This window comes from Sturnus vulgaris, chromosome 3 (genome assembly GCF_052056855.1).
Source record: "Sturnus vulgaris isolate bStuVul1 chromosome 3, bStuVul1.hap1, whole genome shotgun sequence".
NCBI classification, from domain to species: Eukaryota; Metazoa; Chordata; class Aves; order Passeriformes; family Sturnidae; genus Sturnus; species Sturnus vulgaris.
The window spans coordinates 19,805,889-19,824,410 of record NC_142245.1 but is presented as its reverse complement, the minus strand read 5'-3'; the positions used below and the strand labels follow the sequence as shown (position 1 = coordinate 19,824,410).

The following is an 18,522-nucleotide window of genomic DNA, read 5'->3' as shown; positions in this document are numbered from 1 at the left end:
TTCTGGTAAGTATATGAAATAAATGCATAATTAGAATGCTTAGTGAATAGGATATTGAATCAATGGTTCATGTCAAATGATACTTCTCTGGTGTTAGTTACTAAAGTATTAGTGTTTTGAAGATACTACATTAATCAGGCAATTGAAATTGGGTGCTAAATATTATTGATACAGCAGCACTAGGAACATACCTAGGTGGCTTACACAATCTGGGGATATTTTTCAAGTTGCTTCATACTAAAGAGACATAAAGCAGTTCCTTGCAAAGCACAGCTCTAATGCAACAAGTTAAAGATGCATTTAATCTGCAGTTCTCTGGTAATCTTACTGAAGTTAGTGTAACAGCTGATTTGCTTAAAGTTAAGCAGATGTTGAAGTAACCTTCCTGAACTGGGCTTCAAACATTTGGTCTCACAAACTCTTAGGCACATCTTATTGTTAATTGCTTGAGTGTGCTTAAGCATGGGCTTGTCTCAAAGTGCTTTCAGGGATACACAAAGGCCTGACCCACAAGGGTGCAGAGTGGAGCCCCCCTGGACCACTGTGACCAACTGCTCCTCTGTGCTTGCTGGAATTACATGTGGCCATTGCTCTGTCTGCAGTAGGTTCAGAATAACATGTTAATTCTGCCATCAGTTGGGGAAAAAATGAAACAATTACATGTTAGAGCTGGAAAGAACTAAGGTGTCATAAAGGGAAACTAAAATTACAGCTGTGAAAAAATTCTATTAAACAGTATTAGGCTTGACATTATTATACTGATTTTTTTTTTTTTTTGTCAGTAGCTATTTAACATTGTTCTAGGTGTAGGTTTTCTTAACTTTTATTTTTCACCTTTATCATTGAATCTCAACCTTAACTTTGTTTTGAGGGATCCAAGTGAAGGCGAAGCCAGTGGCAGAACTGACACCTCAAGGTGAGGAGTCACTATTAATACTTCGCTCCTAGGTCTTTCGAATCAAGTGATTTCTTAAAGCCTTTTAAATCAAGATGTAAAAGAGAATAGTATTCTGTATTTCAAAAATGTTTTCTATTTGGGGGGAGGGGGTCTTGGCGAGGTCCTTTATATCCCTCATTTCTGCTTTCTTGCGAAGTATTTAATACAAAACTTTGTGAGCGTATTCCTTTGAGTAAAAAAAGCCCCCTGTAGGAGTAAACCAATCCTTTAGGCACTTAAAATCGTGTTTTGACTTGCAAATATTTAATGGTGTTTACTTTTGGTTTCAGTGGACATTGTAAATGCTTCGTGTGTCCGTGTGTATATATGTATCTTATTAAATTTTTACTATAGTTACATACTGTGCTCATTATTAAAGCTGCTGCTTGCCATAAGTAAACACCTTATAGTCCCTGAGAAATGAATGTCACTTGCTCTGAGAAATAAAGCAAGTGACATTCAGACAAAAGGGGTGGTGACTGCCAAATATTGAATTTCTGTGGCAACCACTGTACGCAAATCTATAGATGCTTTGTTAGCAATAAAACATTCTTTCATATGCTCATTTTCCAGTATATCTGCTCTTTTGCCATGTTTCAGCTTTTGGTGTGCTTAAGCACAGTGCATACCTCTTTATTTTTCTGCTCTCTAATGAACAGGCATTGTAGTTTGCATTCATTCTAAACTGGTCACTTACAGAAAGTATTGATTTAGTTTTCAAAACAGAAAGCCTCTATTTAAAAAAAAAATAAACACATTCTTACCCAGATACACTGTATATAATACACAATGCATTTATCTAAGTTAGCCCTTTTCAATTCAGAGTCTCTTAGCTGTCAGATTCTTGGATATGGAAAGGGAAAAGAGACTGAGTGTTCAAATGAAGTGTAAAGTTGCTTTCAGCTCTTGCTTTTCATTCTCTAGCTTTCTTTGCTTTTTGTCATCCTACAGTGTCTGTTTTGGGCTAAAAAAGTCATGTGAGATCTTACCCCTGCTCTCTCCCTTAATATCTATGTGGTTCTCTGGGGGGTCACACAAAGTTGAATTAAAAGTGTTTGTTTTGACTCCTCTCTGAATAATAATGACGGTTTATAGACTCAAAATGAGAGCAGCACCTTTCCCCAGTGATGGATGGGGAGGCGTCAGCATCAGGAGTACCTGGGGCAAGAACAGATACAGCTGACTGTGGAATTAATTTAAAATAATTAGTGCTAGTTCTCAAAATGTTTTCTGCAATGGAACAAGTAATCTATTTGATAAGGAAGCATCAGACTAAGAGCATTAATTGGAAATTGCTTCCTTGCAATTTTGTCCTTTATCAAATAAAATAGTTTGTGTCTGTATTTGTTAAACACACATCGCTGTTTCTTACTTGTAAAAGCTGCTGGCCATGTACTCAGATGGTGACCAACAGGCTGTTCACAACCGAATTGCAATCCAAAATTCTGCCTCATCAGTTAAAATAAAACATGTTATTATGAGGTCTTTCGACACAGAGAGAGGTCAAAACTCTAAACAAATACAAAACGGGGGGAAGGCAGAAAAGAGGGGAGTTGTGAATTGCAGGGTGGGATTTCTTCCTCTGCTGCTTTTACAGTATGATTTTTGCTTCAGGACTGTGTCCCTCAACTTCAGTTTTGTTGCTGTATAGCATGCTCCAGATCATGAAATCAGCAGAACTTCAGTCATGCTTTTACATAGATTCCACTTTCTTTGGAGCAGTATGGAGTAACGTGTGTCTGCTGCAGTTCCCATTGCACATGTTGCCATCAGAACATCGTAGAGCAGGGGTTTCCAAACTTGCTTTGCTGTGTGCCACTACCGTGGCACGGTGCTGTGCCGAGCACACGTGTGCAGCACGTGGGGCAGGGCTGTTCCAGCAGTGTCCATCCCACTCCCTGAATTAGCTTGCCTGCCACTCGTGGCATCTCTATGGCAGTTTAGAAACCCCTGCTCAAGAACTGTATTTCTCTTCTCTTCTCTCTCTCTCGGCTACACTGCTCTGGTTTTGACTTTGCTGTGTGTCACTTGTTCCAGGAGTGTTTCTGGGGAGCCTAAAGACAGAGAGAAGGAGGATAGCAAAGATTCAAAGCCACGCTCCTTGCGGTTCACGTGGAGTATGAAGACCACGAGTTCTATGGACCCGAACGATATGATGAGAGAGATTCGGAAAGTGTTAGATGCCAATAACTGTGATTACGAACAGAAAGAGAGGTTTTTGCTCTTCTGTGTCCACGGTGATGCACGACAAGACAGCCTTGTTCAGTGGGAGATGGAAGTCTGCAAACTGCCACGATTGTCGCTCAATGGAGTTCGCTTCAAGAGAATATCTGGGACTTCTATTGCATTTAAGAACATTGCATCCAAGATAGCAAACGAGCTTAAGCTGTAAAGAGAACCTAAATTCTTTGGGATCAGGGAAGATTCATACATGATTCTACACTTTGAATGTACTGGTTTCGCCTAATGTGATTGGCCTGTGAAATTCCCCATGTAGAAATTGCCCTTATTGCAATAAGGTTATACATAGTTATTCAGAATTGTAAAGTTAAATCCAGTATGACCTATATTAAATAACTGTAGCTAAAGAAGTTATGTTCACATGTACAGGTAAGTATATAGAGCATTCTGTTCATTTTATGTTCATAGAGTTGTATAATAAAAAGATGACTGCTTAAATTCAGATCTTGTATAGTTGTCTAGATTTCTGCACAGAAATGTATGTTTGATGCTTTGAGTTGGAAAAGTTCTTCCCTATCATTTACATTTTTGGTGGGTTTTATAAGTCTTACCTCTACCATGTGTTTTTTAAAAACTTGTGTCCTGAGTCAAATGCACAAACCAGTTTTCACAACTGTAGCATGACCATTTTTAATTATTTAAAAATTGTTCATGAGTTGAACCAAAAGTCGATGAGTAATTGGCTTTTGTTCTACATGAGACTGTTCCTGCTTATCTTTGGCTCTTATCCTTGTTATTGGACAGTGTTTAGTTGAAAAAAAAGAGACAAATATGTTTACAGTGTTGGCACTTACAGTTTAGAAACTTTGTTCTGCCTTTGGCCAGCTCAGAGCTGTGGGGGAACAGAAACCAGGCATAAGTGATTTCTGTCTGCAAATTCCAGTGCTTATAATTCCCATGGCTCATTAACAAATGTAGCACCAAATGGAGAACCGGAATTATCTCATTTGAATATCTTGGTGTAAAATATCACTTATTTGCTGCCTTCAGAATACTACAAATTCCATTTTATGGAAATCTATTAACATTGGGACTGTTTAATAGCACAAGATAATCTGAAGTGTTGACCAATTGTGTAAGTTAATAATACCACCTCAGGAATTAGCTTGGCTTTTGGAACATGTGCCCCCAAAGAGTACATGCAATTCTACATAATATTTTACAGCTAAACATACATTGTTTATAATGATAAATTGTTGATTTATGCTTTTGTGGTTGTACAGTTTGTTCCCATGTAACCTGTTTGTGTTTAATATTTTACCAGATTTCTTGTATTTATTCCACTTCATTATGCCTGTAATGTGCAGCTTTGTAATTAGGCACTTGCCTACAGAAAAGAAAAAAAAAACAGCCCCACTTTTTTTTTTCCTTCATAATTAATGACTATAAACTATGTAAAACCACTAGTACTGGTACATTTTAATACTTGTTCTTTTGTACTGAATTAACCATAGAGGTTGGTTGTGCAATGTTATTTAATGTCGTAATTACTGTAATATCAACATATGGGCCCCATCTGCACACTCTTGTGAAGAATAGAAAGTTCATTAAGAAATTGTCACTTTAAAAAATAAAAATTAAAAAAAAAGCTGTGGTAAACTCTGTAACCCTAAGTTAGAAAGCTGTAAGTGTAGTAAATGTGCCATTCTCTAATGGCTTCTTGACCGAGATGGACTTTACATACTGTACTGTGATGTAGCTTTCCTATGTAACAGTTATGTTCGGAAATGGACGTGTATTGTTGCCTTAGAAAAAGGGTGGTGTTTGGAAAGAAAGAACTGTAGCCCCTTTTCTTTTTTTATCTGATGTTCATTGAACCAAATCTGATGCAAGTCATCTTGATTCACTGGTGCACTCTATTAAAACTTACTTGAACAGTTCTCATACTAAAATACTTGTTGTTTGCCCTTTATAAAAGCACATCTCATTACTGCAGGTAGCAAAACAATTTAAAGGTGCACAGGCTCCATCTTCAGCATGGTGTGAATTCAGGATTAGCATTGCATGGGTTCAGTGGTCCTGCTCTGTTTCAGAAACTGTCAGTGGTTAGCATTGCTTAGAAATGGATGTCCAGGAGATTTTACAGGAATTCACCAAAAACCAGTCTGGGGAGGAGGGGGTTGTGTGTCTGCTCAATTCACCCATAAGTGTCCATAAATGCTCAATTATTCTTAAAAATACACAACTGGAATGTAACAGTGATACTAATCTAAGGTCATGTATGAACTTGGTCATGAAACAAAACCCTTTGCCTTTTCAGGAGGTTCAGTGGAAAAAATATAGGTCATGCTGTGAGACAGTAGATTAAGTACTTAGGAGAGCTTCCCGCTTTACAGGCACTGTTTTTCCATGGCTAACTTTGCCCTAGATTGCCGCTGGTTTTCACCACTCCATGTAACCAGATAAAACACACAGCTTTTCCAGAGGGCAGAGCTGATGAATTTTAGTTCAACTTTCTCATGAAACATGGCCCTGCCATGTTTATATAACGTTTATATATCAGGGCAGCTTGCAGATGGTGTTCTGTCCAGTGGCTGCCAGCAGTGTGAAACTGCCCTGATTCCTAAACCCTGTCCCCTCCTCCTTTTGCCTTGCTGGAAGATGAGGTGTGACCCACCTTATGCTCTCCATAGCAAGTATACCCAGAGCTTCCTCAAGGACACAGTCTGAGTGCAAAAGGTGTAGGTGCACATAAGTGCAGCATTTGGCTTTCCAAATCTGCCCAGCAGGAGTAAGATGGGAAGATCAGAGGAAGCAGTTCTGAAAACGGTCTCTGGTTTTATTGGCAAGCTGTCTTCTTAGTCTGGGATCAGTGAGAGGGTGCCTACCCAAACTCAGTGCCTAGTTCTGGGTGCCCTCAAGAGTTGCCTTGTGCTGGACCTTAGGTAAGTGTGGGATAAGCTGCATTTCAGATCCAAATGTTCCCAACTTCCATGTGGGAAGGGACTGGTGTGGCACTTTATCAGCACAGATTTAAGTTAATACAAAAGAGTTTTAAAGCCACATCATATTTCCCAGCTCCAGGCAGGGGTAGGGATGCCTCGACTCTTCAGAGGCCTCATGAATTCAACTGTAATTTGTTGGCAGCATCACTGGGGGCTGTTTGGGATGGGTGGAGGGGGAGCAGTGGGGTTACTGCATGGTTCAGCTGGTCTGGGTTGGGGTTTTTTTTGCATTATTTCTTTCTTTGAGGTATACCAACATTTCCAAAACTAGTGCATCCCTTTTCACACAGTCCAGTTGAAAAGCATTAAAATGTATATGAATCTGAAAATATAATAAACAGTCATTCCTAGTCCACTGAATGAATGACACTGCTGGAGAACCAAGTGGGGTCATTATGCCATATAGTAATGGATGATGCTAAAATTCCATGAGCTGTTTAGACGTGAGGTTTTGTATCTGATGTCAAACACCTAAGGGTACCTTAGACATATTCATCTCGGAACGTGTGATTTCCCGGCCACCATGCAAGTGGAGGCACTAAATCTCAGCTGAGAGATGTGTTCTGTGAGGTTTTTGATAGTTGAATTCTGAAAAAGGAGGCAAACTTGTGAGGTACAAACCAAGTCTGTGGGGAAAGGCCTGCCTCTCTTGGGAAGACGGGGAAAAATTACCTACCTCAGAGCTGCTCCTTTATGGGATAGAGCATTTGTGTAGTGACAGTCCTGAGACTTAGCTCACACCTTCCACCCTTCAGGGACATGGCCCCACTGTTCTTTACACATTCTCTGGAGCTGTGAAGCTGATGAATCACCGTCCTCGGGCAGATAAGAATGTGACGTGCAGGATTTACTTAACAAATGTTATGCACACATCTTGGGGAGCTGTAGGTTCGAGGCCTTGTTCGTTTCCTCCTTTTCCAGAGGAAAGGATTAGTCTGTCCCCGTGTTGCATATACTAAGCGTTCATATGCATATCAAATGTTGATAAATACACCAACTGGTGTATTACGCACCCCTGTAAAATTCTGCGTTTCTTGGTGTACCCCAGTTGAGGAGCAATGCTTAGGAGAGGCAGCTGTTAGACTGCAGCACCCCAGCCGCGGAGGTGGGGCTATCACAGCTTACCCCAGCATCTGGGCAAAAGCCACTGAGAAACTTCTTCGCCGCTTTCCACTTGGCCAGGGGTGGCCGAACGCAGCCCAGGACTGAAGAGGCTGTTCACCCACGGCTTTAGTAGGAACACCTATAACAGAGGGATGTCCAAGGAGCTTGGCGTTTTTCGCTGACAGGGAAAGAGCGTGACCTCCCGGAGCGGTGCTGCCGTGGGCCGGGGCAGTGCGTGCGGTATCTCGGAAGGATCTTCCGAGGCTCTGGCGGCCCGAGGCCGGAGCAGCCCAGGGGCGGTGCGGGGCTGTGCCGCCCCGTCAGCGCTCACCTGTCCCCGCTGAGCTGACCCGCTCCAATCCCGGGCTCCCGCAGCGGCTCCCGGCTTCCCGCACCAGAGCGGCGACGAGGCCAGGGTCCGGAGCCGGGGGCACCGCCGGCTCTCGCTCGCCAGCCCCGGGCCGGGGCGCCTCTTCCCGCAGCCGTCCCGCCCCGGGGAGGGGGCAGCGGCCGCCTCCGGCCACACCTGTGGCGCAGCGGCGGAGGAAGCGCCCGAGGTCGGCGCAGACGGGTCGGCGCCCGGCGGCACCATGACGGTGGGTGCGCGGCTGGGCGCCAAGGTGAGGGGCAGGTTCTCCCGCCGCGGGCCCGGCGACGACCAGGTCTCCATCCTGCCCGGCGAAGAGGAGGAGGCGGCGGCGGGCAGCGCCGGGGCCCCGCGGCCGGCCGTGCTGCAGCAGCAGGAGGAGGAGGAGGAGGAGGGTGCCGGGGGCAAGAAGGTGCGCTTCGCCGTCCTGCCCGGCCCCTACGAGCCGCTGCGGCCGCCGCGGGCCCCCGGCAAGCGGCCCTATGGCAAGCGCCTGAAGAAGTACGGAAAGGTGAGGGCACGGCGCGGCCGGAGCGGGGACCCTCGACACCGGGTCCCCGGCACGGGGTCTGCGGTGCCGGGAGGGCAGCGGGGCCTCGGCTCCGACAGTTCCGAGGGGCTCTCGGAATGCCCCTTATCCCGCAGGAATTTCAGAAGCGGCGCCCGGCTCCGAGGTGGGGATCGGGGCTTGCTCCGGACCTGCCCGGGAAGGAGCCGGTGCTGCTGGGGGAGGCTGGACACCGACCGTCGCCTGGATCAAAGAGCACAAAATCTGTCTATTCGGAGTGAAAATGACACTAAGCTGATCCATGTGACGGGTGCTTTGCCTCACTTGGTTCTGTGTTTTCCTCGGCGTCATAATTTTAAAAACTATTCCTTAAAACTTCCAGTTAATTGGCCTGCATTTTTTTCCCTTCCATTGAAGTGCCCGAAAGAAACGGTAAACAGCCCTGCAGGACATTCCTTGGCCAAGGTGACCCTTAGAAATCACTGCTGTGAGTTACAGGGAAAGAATTGCAGCTTGTTCTTCATCCGTAACAACAATTTTGGATCAAAATTGTTCTTTTGCTTTCCTGTGTGGGAAGTCACAAGTCCTGCAGTCTGGTGGTTTGGTTTTCCTCCCACCGGAAGATCGGTGCCTTTGGTTACAAAGCTGCCATGTGGAAGAATTCTATTGTTTTTCTCTTGTTCTTGTCACTTAAGTACATGTCAAGTATGTCTTGGATGTTTGTAGGAAAAAACAGTTTCTGTGTTAGGCAGGACAAACCTGTCTGTTGTCAGGAATCCTTTTCCTGCTGCTGAGATTACAGGTGTCAGCATGAGACATGACTTTCTACTGCATTCTATTAAAAAAAACATGATTTTGGTAAAGATATGCTTGCTATGTCTGACATGCTGAAAATGCCATTAGCTTGGCAAAGTTACTTCTGAAATAGAGTTTACAGATGTCAGCACTGGCAAGAGCCGCCTCTCAAATCCTACTGTTTCATAAAGAAATGACAAGAATATTTCATTCTTTTGTGATGAATTTGATTCTTTGAGTTTCCAGCATTGTGTTTTCCGGGTCCCATGCTGTAGGAAGGTGTCTCAAGCCTGTAGGCCTGATCTGTAAGGTGCAGTTTTGTGAGAATGATTGCAGCAGGTCATCACCTTGCTGGTGGTGCTGTTGGTCTAAAGGTGCTTTGAATGGTGTTTAGAGCACAGGCCAGTTCTTGGGCACTGTGCATTCCCTTTTGTGTTGGTCAGATGACATTCCCACGGGGAAGGATTGCCAGTTTGGCTCTGGCATAAAGAACAACTCATGAAAGAACTGGTTAGATGTAGGTAGGTAAGTGAAGGGCAGGCAGGGGGGAAGAAGACTCCAGTGTGCCATAGTGAGGGCAGGGGCAGATGTGGGAAGGGAAGGCTCTGCATTTCCTCCTCCAGCCTCAGGATCTGCCCCCAGGCTCGAGCTGCCTTTTTATTTTGGCGTCTTAACTCCTTTTGAGTAAGTTTCCATAGGAGTAAAACCATCAAAGTTCAAATGTGTGGTAGCATCATGACAGCTGAAGGCTTTTATGTGCCAGAACTTCTTTAAGTAAAGTAATCCAGTTTTATGAAATCAGAAGAATATAATAGATATTGACTAGATTTCGCTGATTTAAAAGTATTTACTCAGATTCAGTGTTTTCTATGTTACAAGAGGTCATTTTAATCTAGTCCCACACAACCATAAAGAGTTGCTAAAAATTAATTCTGATACTCCTCCAAATCTGACCACATTGTATTAATTCCCCAGTCATGAGCAGCCACATGAGCAAAAACTATCAAAAATGAAATTAAAATTAAATTAAGATTTTCAGTTAAATAATTCATGGCAAGTTTATCTCTAGTGCAGTACATAGATGAGTTCCTGAATGTGTACTGATGTGGATCAAAAGTTTTTTATTTTGACAAAAAAAATCTTATTTTGATGAAAAGCAGTGATATTTCCATAAAAGTATTCTCAGTGATTACTGCCGCCTTCTTCAGCTCCAGTTTTAGCACCTTATGAACTTCTAGGAATTACTAACATCGTTAGAACGTGTAATGTGGGAATGATGTACTTCCACAAACTAGGGTGAATTTAAACTAATTTTATTCTTGAATAGAATCACGTGTAAAAGCCTGGCTTCCTGTGGAGGCTGCATCCGTTCAGTTTAACTATACCCTGTGGGTGTGTATGCCTATGTAAAAATAGATGGTAAAATGTTTTTCCACTCTCCAACCCTTTTTAGCTGTGGGAGAATTTCATTTTCTGGGGCCGTGACATTGGCTGTCGGAATGATTTTATGTGAAGGTATTTTCTATCACCTTATCTTTTTTTTATCTCTTTTTCTCATCTCTCTCCTCAGAATGTCGGGAAGGTTCTGCAGAAGGGTTGTCACTACTTGGTGGTCGGCCTGCAAGGATTAGCAGCAGCCTATTCTGCTCCCTTTGGAGTGTCAGCACACGTGGCGTCCTTCGTCCGCTAACGCAGCTCCCTGTGCCCCACGGGAGAGGACACGAGGCCATTGCTGCTTTCTCAGGATTAAATTTGAGACCTGGATCTGAAAAACCTCCTGGACCAACAGCCCTGAGCCCCTGCGCCAGGCCCTTTCCAAGACTGAGTCCTCTTATCTGAAAAAAAATTCCAGTGCTTTGTAAAATCAGATCGGGTCAAAGAAGCAAAAGGATGAGAAAATAATCTTTGATTAATTGAAGTTGGTCTTCGGGCATGAGTTGGTTTTCCAGAGCTTCGTGCTGTGTGGAAGGGAGCCAAGGATGGATGGAAAAGCAAGTTGATGAGGGAGAGAGAAATGAAGGAAAACAGAGGATAGGAGAGCAGCTGGGGAGGTAGAGATGAGTTTGGGTAGTGAGAGAAATTGTCAAAGCAGTGGAAGAAGCAAACAGCAGAGGATTAGGAAAAGACAGTCTCTGTTTCTCTGGGATTCTGAGTTTGGTGGTGTTATTTTACCTGATAGGGTTAAGATTATGAGTGTACTTAAAAATATACTTGGACATAAATGGAATGTGGCCTGAGACATGGAGAGCTTTGCTGCATCATGGTTGTTCATTTCAAACACTGGACATAATGAGCCTTTAAATAATCATGAGAAAGATGTAAAAATCCAAAAAGAAAATGAGGTGTGTGTTTGTGATTTTGCAGCACTGAAGGCTCACTATGATTAACATTTTAAAGTTTTCCTCTGCAACTATGAAATCTGTATACATTTTTTTACTTAGAATGGATATACCTGATTCTGGAAGCTGGGGCATTTTATGCCTAATTACGTGGTGTTCACCAGGGGAAAAACAATTGATTGCCAGCTGCATCTGAGAAAAAAAAATATACACGCAGCTTTTGGTATAAGAAAGTACAAATATGACCTATGAGAACTGGGCCAAATAACCTGCAAGCTCCATCTTAATTTCTGCACCTGGAAGCTGTAAGCAGAGGATGTCAATATCAAATAGCTCAGAGGTGCAGATGCAGCAGCTTCCATGTCACATCTCCAGGGACATAAATCATACATTGATGACACAAGAACAAGGTGGTTTATGGGCGTTAAAAATTTTGTGGAGTTTGTTGGTTTGTTTCTGTCAGTCTTTTGTGGTAGTGGTAAATGACTTTCCTGCTAGCACTTTTTCTGTATTATATACCCATCTAGTTTTGATGGTGTTTTTGTAATCAAGGAGTTGACTTAATGGGAAAAAAATGCTGTTCACTTGCTTTCTTTGCCTTTTCTGAACAAAGGAGTTTGTATGTCTTGGCAAACCACACTGTATTTTCGTTTAAATGTAGCAAATGAATCAGATGGGGGGGTGGGGCGGGGTGTTACTCTCTTTTCTAACTGGACTGTAAATAAAAGCCACGAGATCCACTTCTGTTTTTACCTACACATCTAAGTAAGCACAAAAAGGAGGAGTTTCTCAGCAGCAGCCCAGCCAGCTAGGGGAAGCTGCAGTGTAAACTTCCCTACGTTGTTTTCCCTGTGTCCTCAGTGCCCTGGTAGGACATGATTGTAGCCTAGACTGTGTGGAAATGCTCAGGAACAGCAAGGTGTGGAGATGAGGCTGCAGAGGATCTAAGGTTGCAAAAGCTGGGGTAGGAATAGCCACAAAGGGATTTTGCACATTGATTTAGGCGTTTCTCTTCAGGTATTTCTCTTGAGCTTTTTTGTGGGGACGGGGACCTGTCCCCCTTATCTGCCCCACCAGCATGCTGTAGGGCTTTTGATAATGCAGTGAGAACAGGGCTGTCCTAACACCCACATGCCACACCAGCCTGTGGAGTTTGGGATTAACTTCAGGTTAGTGTTACACCACTCCATGTTTCACAGTGCTCTTACAGCATAAATCATTAGATCATTAGATCCTTTTTTCAAATTTCAAATTACTAAAGCCAGATAGAGAGGTGTCTCCATCTTTCTGTGTGGAGCGAGTGTCCCATCTATTTGTCTGTGTGTCCCCTGACCAATAAGGCTGTTCCCTCATTGCAACACACAGGGTCCAGCCCTTTCTGACCTTCCACAACAGTAAACATGAACCTTAGCTCCTGAACTTAGCACAGTAGACTTTGGCCTGCTGACATCCAGCCTCTGCTCACCTGGTGCAACTTTAAGGGAATAACCTGGTTGCTATCCATACAGAACCTCAATGAGATGTACATGGTGCTTCTGTGTGAGCCTGAGAAAAGAAGAGCCTCAGGCATATTGGTGAGTCAGCTTTGGTTGGCCAATGTTTCTAAAATAAACCAAAAAATAAAGAAAGAAGAGAGAGAAAGAAAAGTAACCTGAGCTGTTGCAATAAACCAGCTAATGATTCATTTTCCTCCCTCAAAATGAACTAATGGTTCTCACAGAGGTTACCAATTAGTGCTGCTTATCAGTTCTCCTCAAGCAGTGATTCACTCAGCACCTGAAGAGAATTTGTGAGGCCAAGCCTTGGCCTGAGGGTTTGCTACTCTCTTCATTAGCCCATCTCAGGAAGCAATGTCTAGAAGATCTGAATCCAGAGGGTGAGGTTCATTTTTCAGCTGGGTGGAAGGCAGAGGGCTGTACTTCCCGTCAGTCATGGCAGCACCTCTGCTGGGCCAGGTCTGGCTTAGCTATGATGCAAACAGGTAGAACGGGGCAGGTCCTGCAGCTCTGCTGTTAAATGTTGTCTTGCTGACATAATGGATGAGGAAATGTCCCTTGAGCACCTCAGCATGGCTGGTAGGCCATCTGCTCAGCCAACAAAATGGGCAGCTCCATCTGAAGCAGAACTGCAGTGCTGGAAGTCTGCATGTGAGATTGAGGGAGAACAAGACCTTGGTGATGGGGATGAGGCTGGGACTGATGAGGAGCCTGGGTTCCCATCCCTGGCAGGTGCCAAGCCATGAGGGCAGTCTGGGACTGAACCTTGGCTTCTGCACATAACACATTCTGTTATGTATTCTTGGCAAGGTTGTCCTCGGACAAGCCACCCCAGCAGGGACAGCTCTCAACCTATAAGTGCACACAGGCTCTTTTATTAAAATAGGCTTGTCTGCAGCTGAGCTCCTGGTGCCTCTGAGGAAAAAAACAGATGTTTGACTCTCTCATAAACAATGTGGGATGCGGTGGATACTGTGGTGAGTACATGGGGAAGATTTTATTTGATGTTTGAGCTGTACAAAATATGGTCCTCCCTTCAGCCCCTTGCATGATACCTCTACCCATTGCTTCACTTGCCAGGTTTTGTCTTCAGTGGTGTGCTACTGTCCTATCTGGTTCCCTTCAGATTTCCATGCACCTTTCACTGTGCTTTATAACAAATGACAGGACAAATAGGTTCAGGAAGCTGAATACATGCAAGAGTGTCAAGAAGTAGGTTATCAACTTGTCCATGCTTCTCTCAGCAACAAACTCCACTAACCAGACAGCCTGGCAAGTCACTTTAAATTCCTGGCTGTTCCTGGTGACTGCTCAATTAGTCACAGAGCAGAATAAAGCATATTTCTGCTGATTTTGCCAGAGTATTTAATTACTCCTCTGGCTTACGGTAGGCTCTGAGGAAATGGCAGAGGACTCATAGCTATTGTCCTTTGTCCTGCAACATTAGCAGCAAGGAAGCACTCTTGCACAGCTTGCTCTGGAAGTGCAGTGACTGAGGAGAGCTGTACCACACCACACCACTTTGGCACTTTGAGATCTTTGCCACTCCCAGGTCACGGATCACTTCAGGGATGAATGTCCTTTCTGAACTCTGCCTGTCTGTAAGACTGGGACAGGGGCCCGTTTTGTGTTGGGGTGCAGTAAAACCAGTAGTCTCTTTTTCTGTATCCCAAGTCCCTTATTAGCTGAACACTAGCCTCTTCTGAGACAAAACCGATCCTAAAATATGCACAATGTTGCGGCAGTTACCTGTACAGAGTGTGCTTTGGAAATCCTTTTTTCTTCAAGGAAGAGTAGAGAGCCTAAAGAACTTGTAGATTAATGGAAATAATTAAATTAAGAAAAAGTAAAGGAATAAAATCCTTCTCTTCCTTCTCCTTTGAGGAAGTAGTATTAGGCTGCCAGGCCTAATACTGAAGTCCAGACTGGGCTCAGAGAGGGTGGTGAACTTTCCCTGAATCCTGCAATGTGCATGAGGAGAGATGCAGGGCTCTGGACTTGTTCAGCTGGAGGAGGGAAGACTTCGGAGAAACTTGACAACAGCTTTTCAATACATCAGAAAGGATTTCCAACAAGATGGAGCCAGGCTCTTTACTGAAGTCTGCAGCCAGACAGCAAGAGGTCACAGTCCTAAGTCCAAAACGGGGAGTTTTCAGCCAGAAACAACCCAGGGAAAGCAGTAATATGATCATTAAGCACGAGAAGAGGTTACTTCAGGAGGCTGAAGTCTGTCTCTAGAGTGTCTCAAGGCACGACTGTGGGAAAGCAACAAAGTGGGAAGCAACTCAGTGCAAATGCAGAGTTTACCCTGCTGTGAGCAGGAGGCTGGAGGAGAAACCTCCTGGGCTTCTTCCAGTCTGGATGAGGCTGTGAGTGGGATCCTGCCACGGTAAGCAGAAAGCTTTTAATTTACCTGCTGTATGGAAATGTAGAAGACTGAGCTCCTCACCCTTGCTGGAAGCACTGACGCGAAGAATAAAGCTTTGCTCCTGGTAACAAGGAGAGACTGGCGAGAGTGGCAGCGCTGCCTGAGGAGCAGCTCGGCTCCCACCCCGCTGGCTGAAAGGCGATTGTCCTTTACTGCCATCTCCTGGGAAAAAAAACCCCACAGATTTCCAGCTTCGTCAGCCTGCCCCGTTGTTCTGCCTCATCTCCTGCAGGGATTTCCTGCCTTCCCCTAGGCTGACCTCCCTGTTTTTTCCATATTCACTCTCAGGATGTGGGGTCTCAGCAGTGCAACGTGCATCTCTGTATACTGGTGTTTCCTACCCAGTGGAATCCTGAGCCTCCTCTGTCCAAGTGTTTCACATGTAAAGCCATAGGAAGGTTGTTTTTATGTCAGGTTTTTTCCTAAAAATGCATTGCACTTTGCCCTGAAGTTCTTGCGGTGCCTCAAAAACAATCCTGAAGGAAGATTCACTGGAGGTGAGGGGATGAAATACGGCCACTTCTTGTTTCTAAAGCTCACCTTTTGCTGGAGAGATGACAGCTGCCTATGAGAGGATGTATAATTTTGAACTGGAGGTTGGCAGACTGGAATGCCACCCCCCCTCCCTCCTACTTTCTGTATTCCCCCGTTTCTGCTGCTGGCAAAGGAATCCTTGCTCCTTCCTTTCCTGGGACACTGAACTAGCATCAGACTGTTTTTTCAGCTGTGCCTGAATTAGGGTGGGGACTTTCCTGTCCTTGGTGAATCTCATCCTGCCTCATGATGGCTGATAAACCGCAGCTGCAGAAGTGTTAATGTTTGTGCTGCAGAACAAATGTCCTGCCCCCCCCAAAGCCTCTCCTTTGGTCCTCACCTGCTTTCCCAGGTGACGCACAGCTCTATCCTGACTTTTTAGACTCCTGAAGCTGCCCATGGATATTATATTCACATGGAAAATAGCATTTACAGAACACTGTAAATGTAATATCAACAGCCTCTGTTAGTTCATACCGGTCCAAACATTTGCCTGGACCAACCATTTCTGTGTTTTCCTGGTGCATTTAGAAAGACTGAAGTTTAGCTTTTGGCTGGAAGAAAAAGATAACTTTCAATTCACCTTCCTACATGTCTGGAATGACAGCTGACAGCTACCAAAGTAGCCGATCAACCGCCCGGGTTTCGGATATAAATAATTCCCTTCATAGGAAAAACCTCACCAAAAAAAGAGAGATCCTTTTTTTTTTTCTTTGCTCTAGCTCTATTAAAAAGCATCTATCATTAATAACTCTATTTATAACTCTATCATAGCCAATTACTCGCCTATTTTTCCACACATGAAATTTCACTGAGCTCATTTCTACTGCATGACTCACTGAACTCTGATTTCCTTCAAGATTTTAAGAGGAAGCAGCAATGCTTTTATCCTCCTCTTCTCTCTATGAAGGAATTGTTTGAATTTATTGTTTGTTCTAACTTTAGAAAAAGGATACAATTTGTGTGTGTATATGAGTATAATATTATTTTTATCATATCTTGTTGAAATCGGCATACTTGGCCATGTTTTCCCCTCATCCTTGCCTTTTGCTGAGTTATCAAAAATTCACTGAAAAAATAATTGCCATATCCCCAGTGCGTGCATTTAATTCCTTCACTGAGACAAGCCCAGGCTACATTTAGCTCCATCCTAACACAATGACACCTAATTGAGGTTAGCATTTTGCTGTCTTTCTCACTGTTTTTTTCATAATGTTCATCCAAACCTCTCCCCTCAATGTGGAAATTTATGCCTTTCCAAAGTACAGAAATGTGTATATATTGAAGACCTAGAAGATCTCCAGCTGTTTGTCTTTTTCTTAGTGGAAACAAGTAAAATTGTTCAACTATTTCCTCATCATTCATCTTAGGCCTCTGATTGAGCTGCTGCTACAAGATAGTCTAGGTTTGCCTCTAGAGTAATCTCAAATTGTTCACTACATCTGAAGGCAGATATGCCTTTTACCTTCTCCATAAAATCTTTCTCTACCTGAAAATTTGTCCTGTGCTGCTGAGTTAACGCCATGCTTTTTAAAGATATGTCAGCATCATACACTTTCATGACTGAGGGAGCCCAGACCCAGTTTGCTGCAAGACTGACACCGTGAATTTTTCATGTGATCAGACACATTTTAAGGAAGCCTGAAACAAGACCCTGGTGCAGAGGATTTCAGCACAACTGTCCCGAACTTTGAGGAAGTTATCAGCAATTGAAAACATGGTCATTTGCTTTTAAGTGCAGGATTACTGTGCCTGCTCTGGCTACAACAAACACAGTTCTGTCACACAAGAGGCTGTGTTTGGATTGCAACAAAACCAGTACCTATTTTGTCTGAGTGGCTCTATTCACATTGCTTAACAGTACAAGGAGCTGGTGGCTCGTAGGTAAGCACCTGGGATGGAGGATTAAACAAACCTGCTGGTCAGGCTGTTTACTGGGGGCTGTTTGGGAGGCACCTGGTGCATGGGTGCAGAGGGCTTTCCTCAAAGCCTATGGACTCAGACCTGAAACATTTAGCCACAACTGTGCTCTCTGCAGCTACTTCTGATTTTATGTTCCTTGTTTCATAGCAGGAGAGGAGAGGAGAGAGTATACAGACACTGCTGCCTTGTCTTATTTCTTTAAGCTCCTTCTCGCCATACTCTTCAAGAAGAGTTAGGGCTGAATGAAACAGAAGGGCTGGTCTGAATAAAATCTCCTTAGGCTGCTTAGGTTAGTAGATCTAGGGAATGAAAGCTTAAAGTCCTTCTTGGATTTTGAAATATTTTTTCTCTAAATTAATACCCAATTGTTAGCCAAAGAGTTATTTCTGAATTCAGTTAACAAGTCCTTTTAACAAGTCCTTTGAACCAAAAGAACCTGGTTCTGTACATCATTGTGCTGCCCACTGTGCAGCTAGAAAGGAGCTCTAGCTTTTCACAACCATCAGGGTCTCTACTTCTCCAAATTCTCATGCTGGTAAAGTATATGTGTACTCCAGACCTATTTTCTCTGGCACGCAGAAGAAGCAAGCAAACAGTAAATCACCCAATTTTTTTTTTTGTCTTATCTCAAATTCTGTTATTTTGATGCCTCATAGACAGGAGTTAGGAGAGCAAAATCGTTCTGCACGTTGCAGTTTACACAGTGGAGAATACTGTGCTCAAGAAACCACAGGAGTTGGTTACTCAATTTTGTCTTAAGCTTGTGAAAGTAAGCATTAATGTTTGTCAGGAGTGGCCAGCATAAATAGTAGTTTGTTTGATTTTTTCATTTATTTCACGTGATGCATCACTTTCCTTGCTAATTTAAAACCAGTTTGTGTTTTTGTTTTTATCTGTTTAATACT

At 43.7% G+C, this 18,522-nt stretch overlaps 2 protein-coding genes across 6 annotated transcripts in view; both read left to right on the top strand.

Moving 5' to 3' along the window:
• The window catches only part of MARK1 (microtubule affinity regulating kinase 1), a 57,272-nt gene extending 52,202 nt beyond the window's left edge, over positions 1 to 5,070 (top strand). For 3 of the 5 annotated variants that reach the window (XM_014892245.2, XM_014892246.2, XM_014892247.2), the window contains 2 exons: positions 872 to 916; positions 2,975 to 5,070. In XM_014892245.2, coding sequence (XP_014747731.1) covers positions 872 to 916; positions 2,975 to 3,329 — 400 coding nt within the window. In that variant the 3' untranslated portion in view covers positions 3,330 to 5,070. The remainder of the gene's footprint in view (positions 1 to 871; positions 917 to 2,974) is intronic. The other 2 variants (XM_088161156.1, XM_088161154.1) reach the window with 1 other exon arrangement.
• A 2,600-nt stretch (positions 5,071 to 7,670) lies between these two features.
• On the top strand, positions 7,671 to 10,912 carry C3H1orf115 (chromosome 3 C1orf115 homolog). The gene is made up of 2 exons (XM_014892250.2): positions 7,671 to 8,105; positions 10,468 to 10,912. The coding sequence occupies exons 1-2, from the start codon at positions 7,818 to 7,820 to the stop codon at positions 10,585 to 10,587; spliced, it is 408 nt and encodes a 135-aa protein (XP_014747736.2). The 5' UTR covers positions 7,671 to 7,817; the 3' UTR covers positions 10,588 to 10,912.
• Positions 10,913 to 18,522: the final 7,610 nt, after the last annotated feature.

What these genes read in the sequence shown, in the direction of transcription:
- C3H1orf115 (XM_014892250.2), top strand. Translation starts at nt 7,818, where the DNA reads ATGACGGTGGGTGCGCGGCTGGGCGCCAAGGTGAGGGGCAGGTTCTCC. An exon ending in GCCTGAAGAAGTACGGAAAG is followed by an intron (nt 8,106 to 10,467) that starts GTGAGGGCACGG and finishes CTCTCTCCTCAG; the next exon opens with AATGTCGGGAAGGTTCTGCA.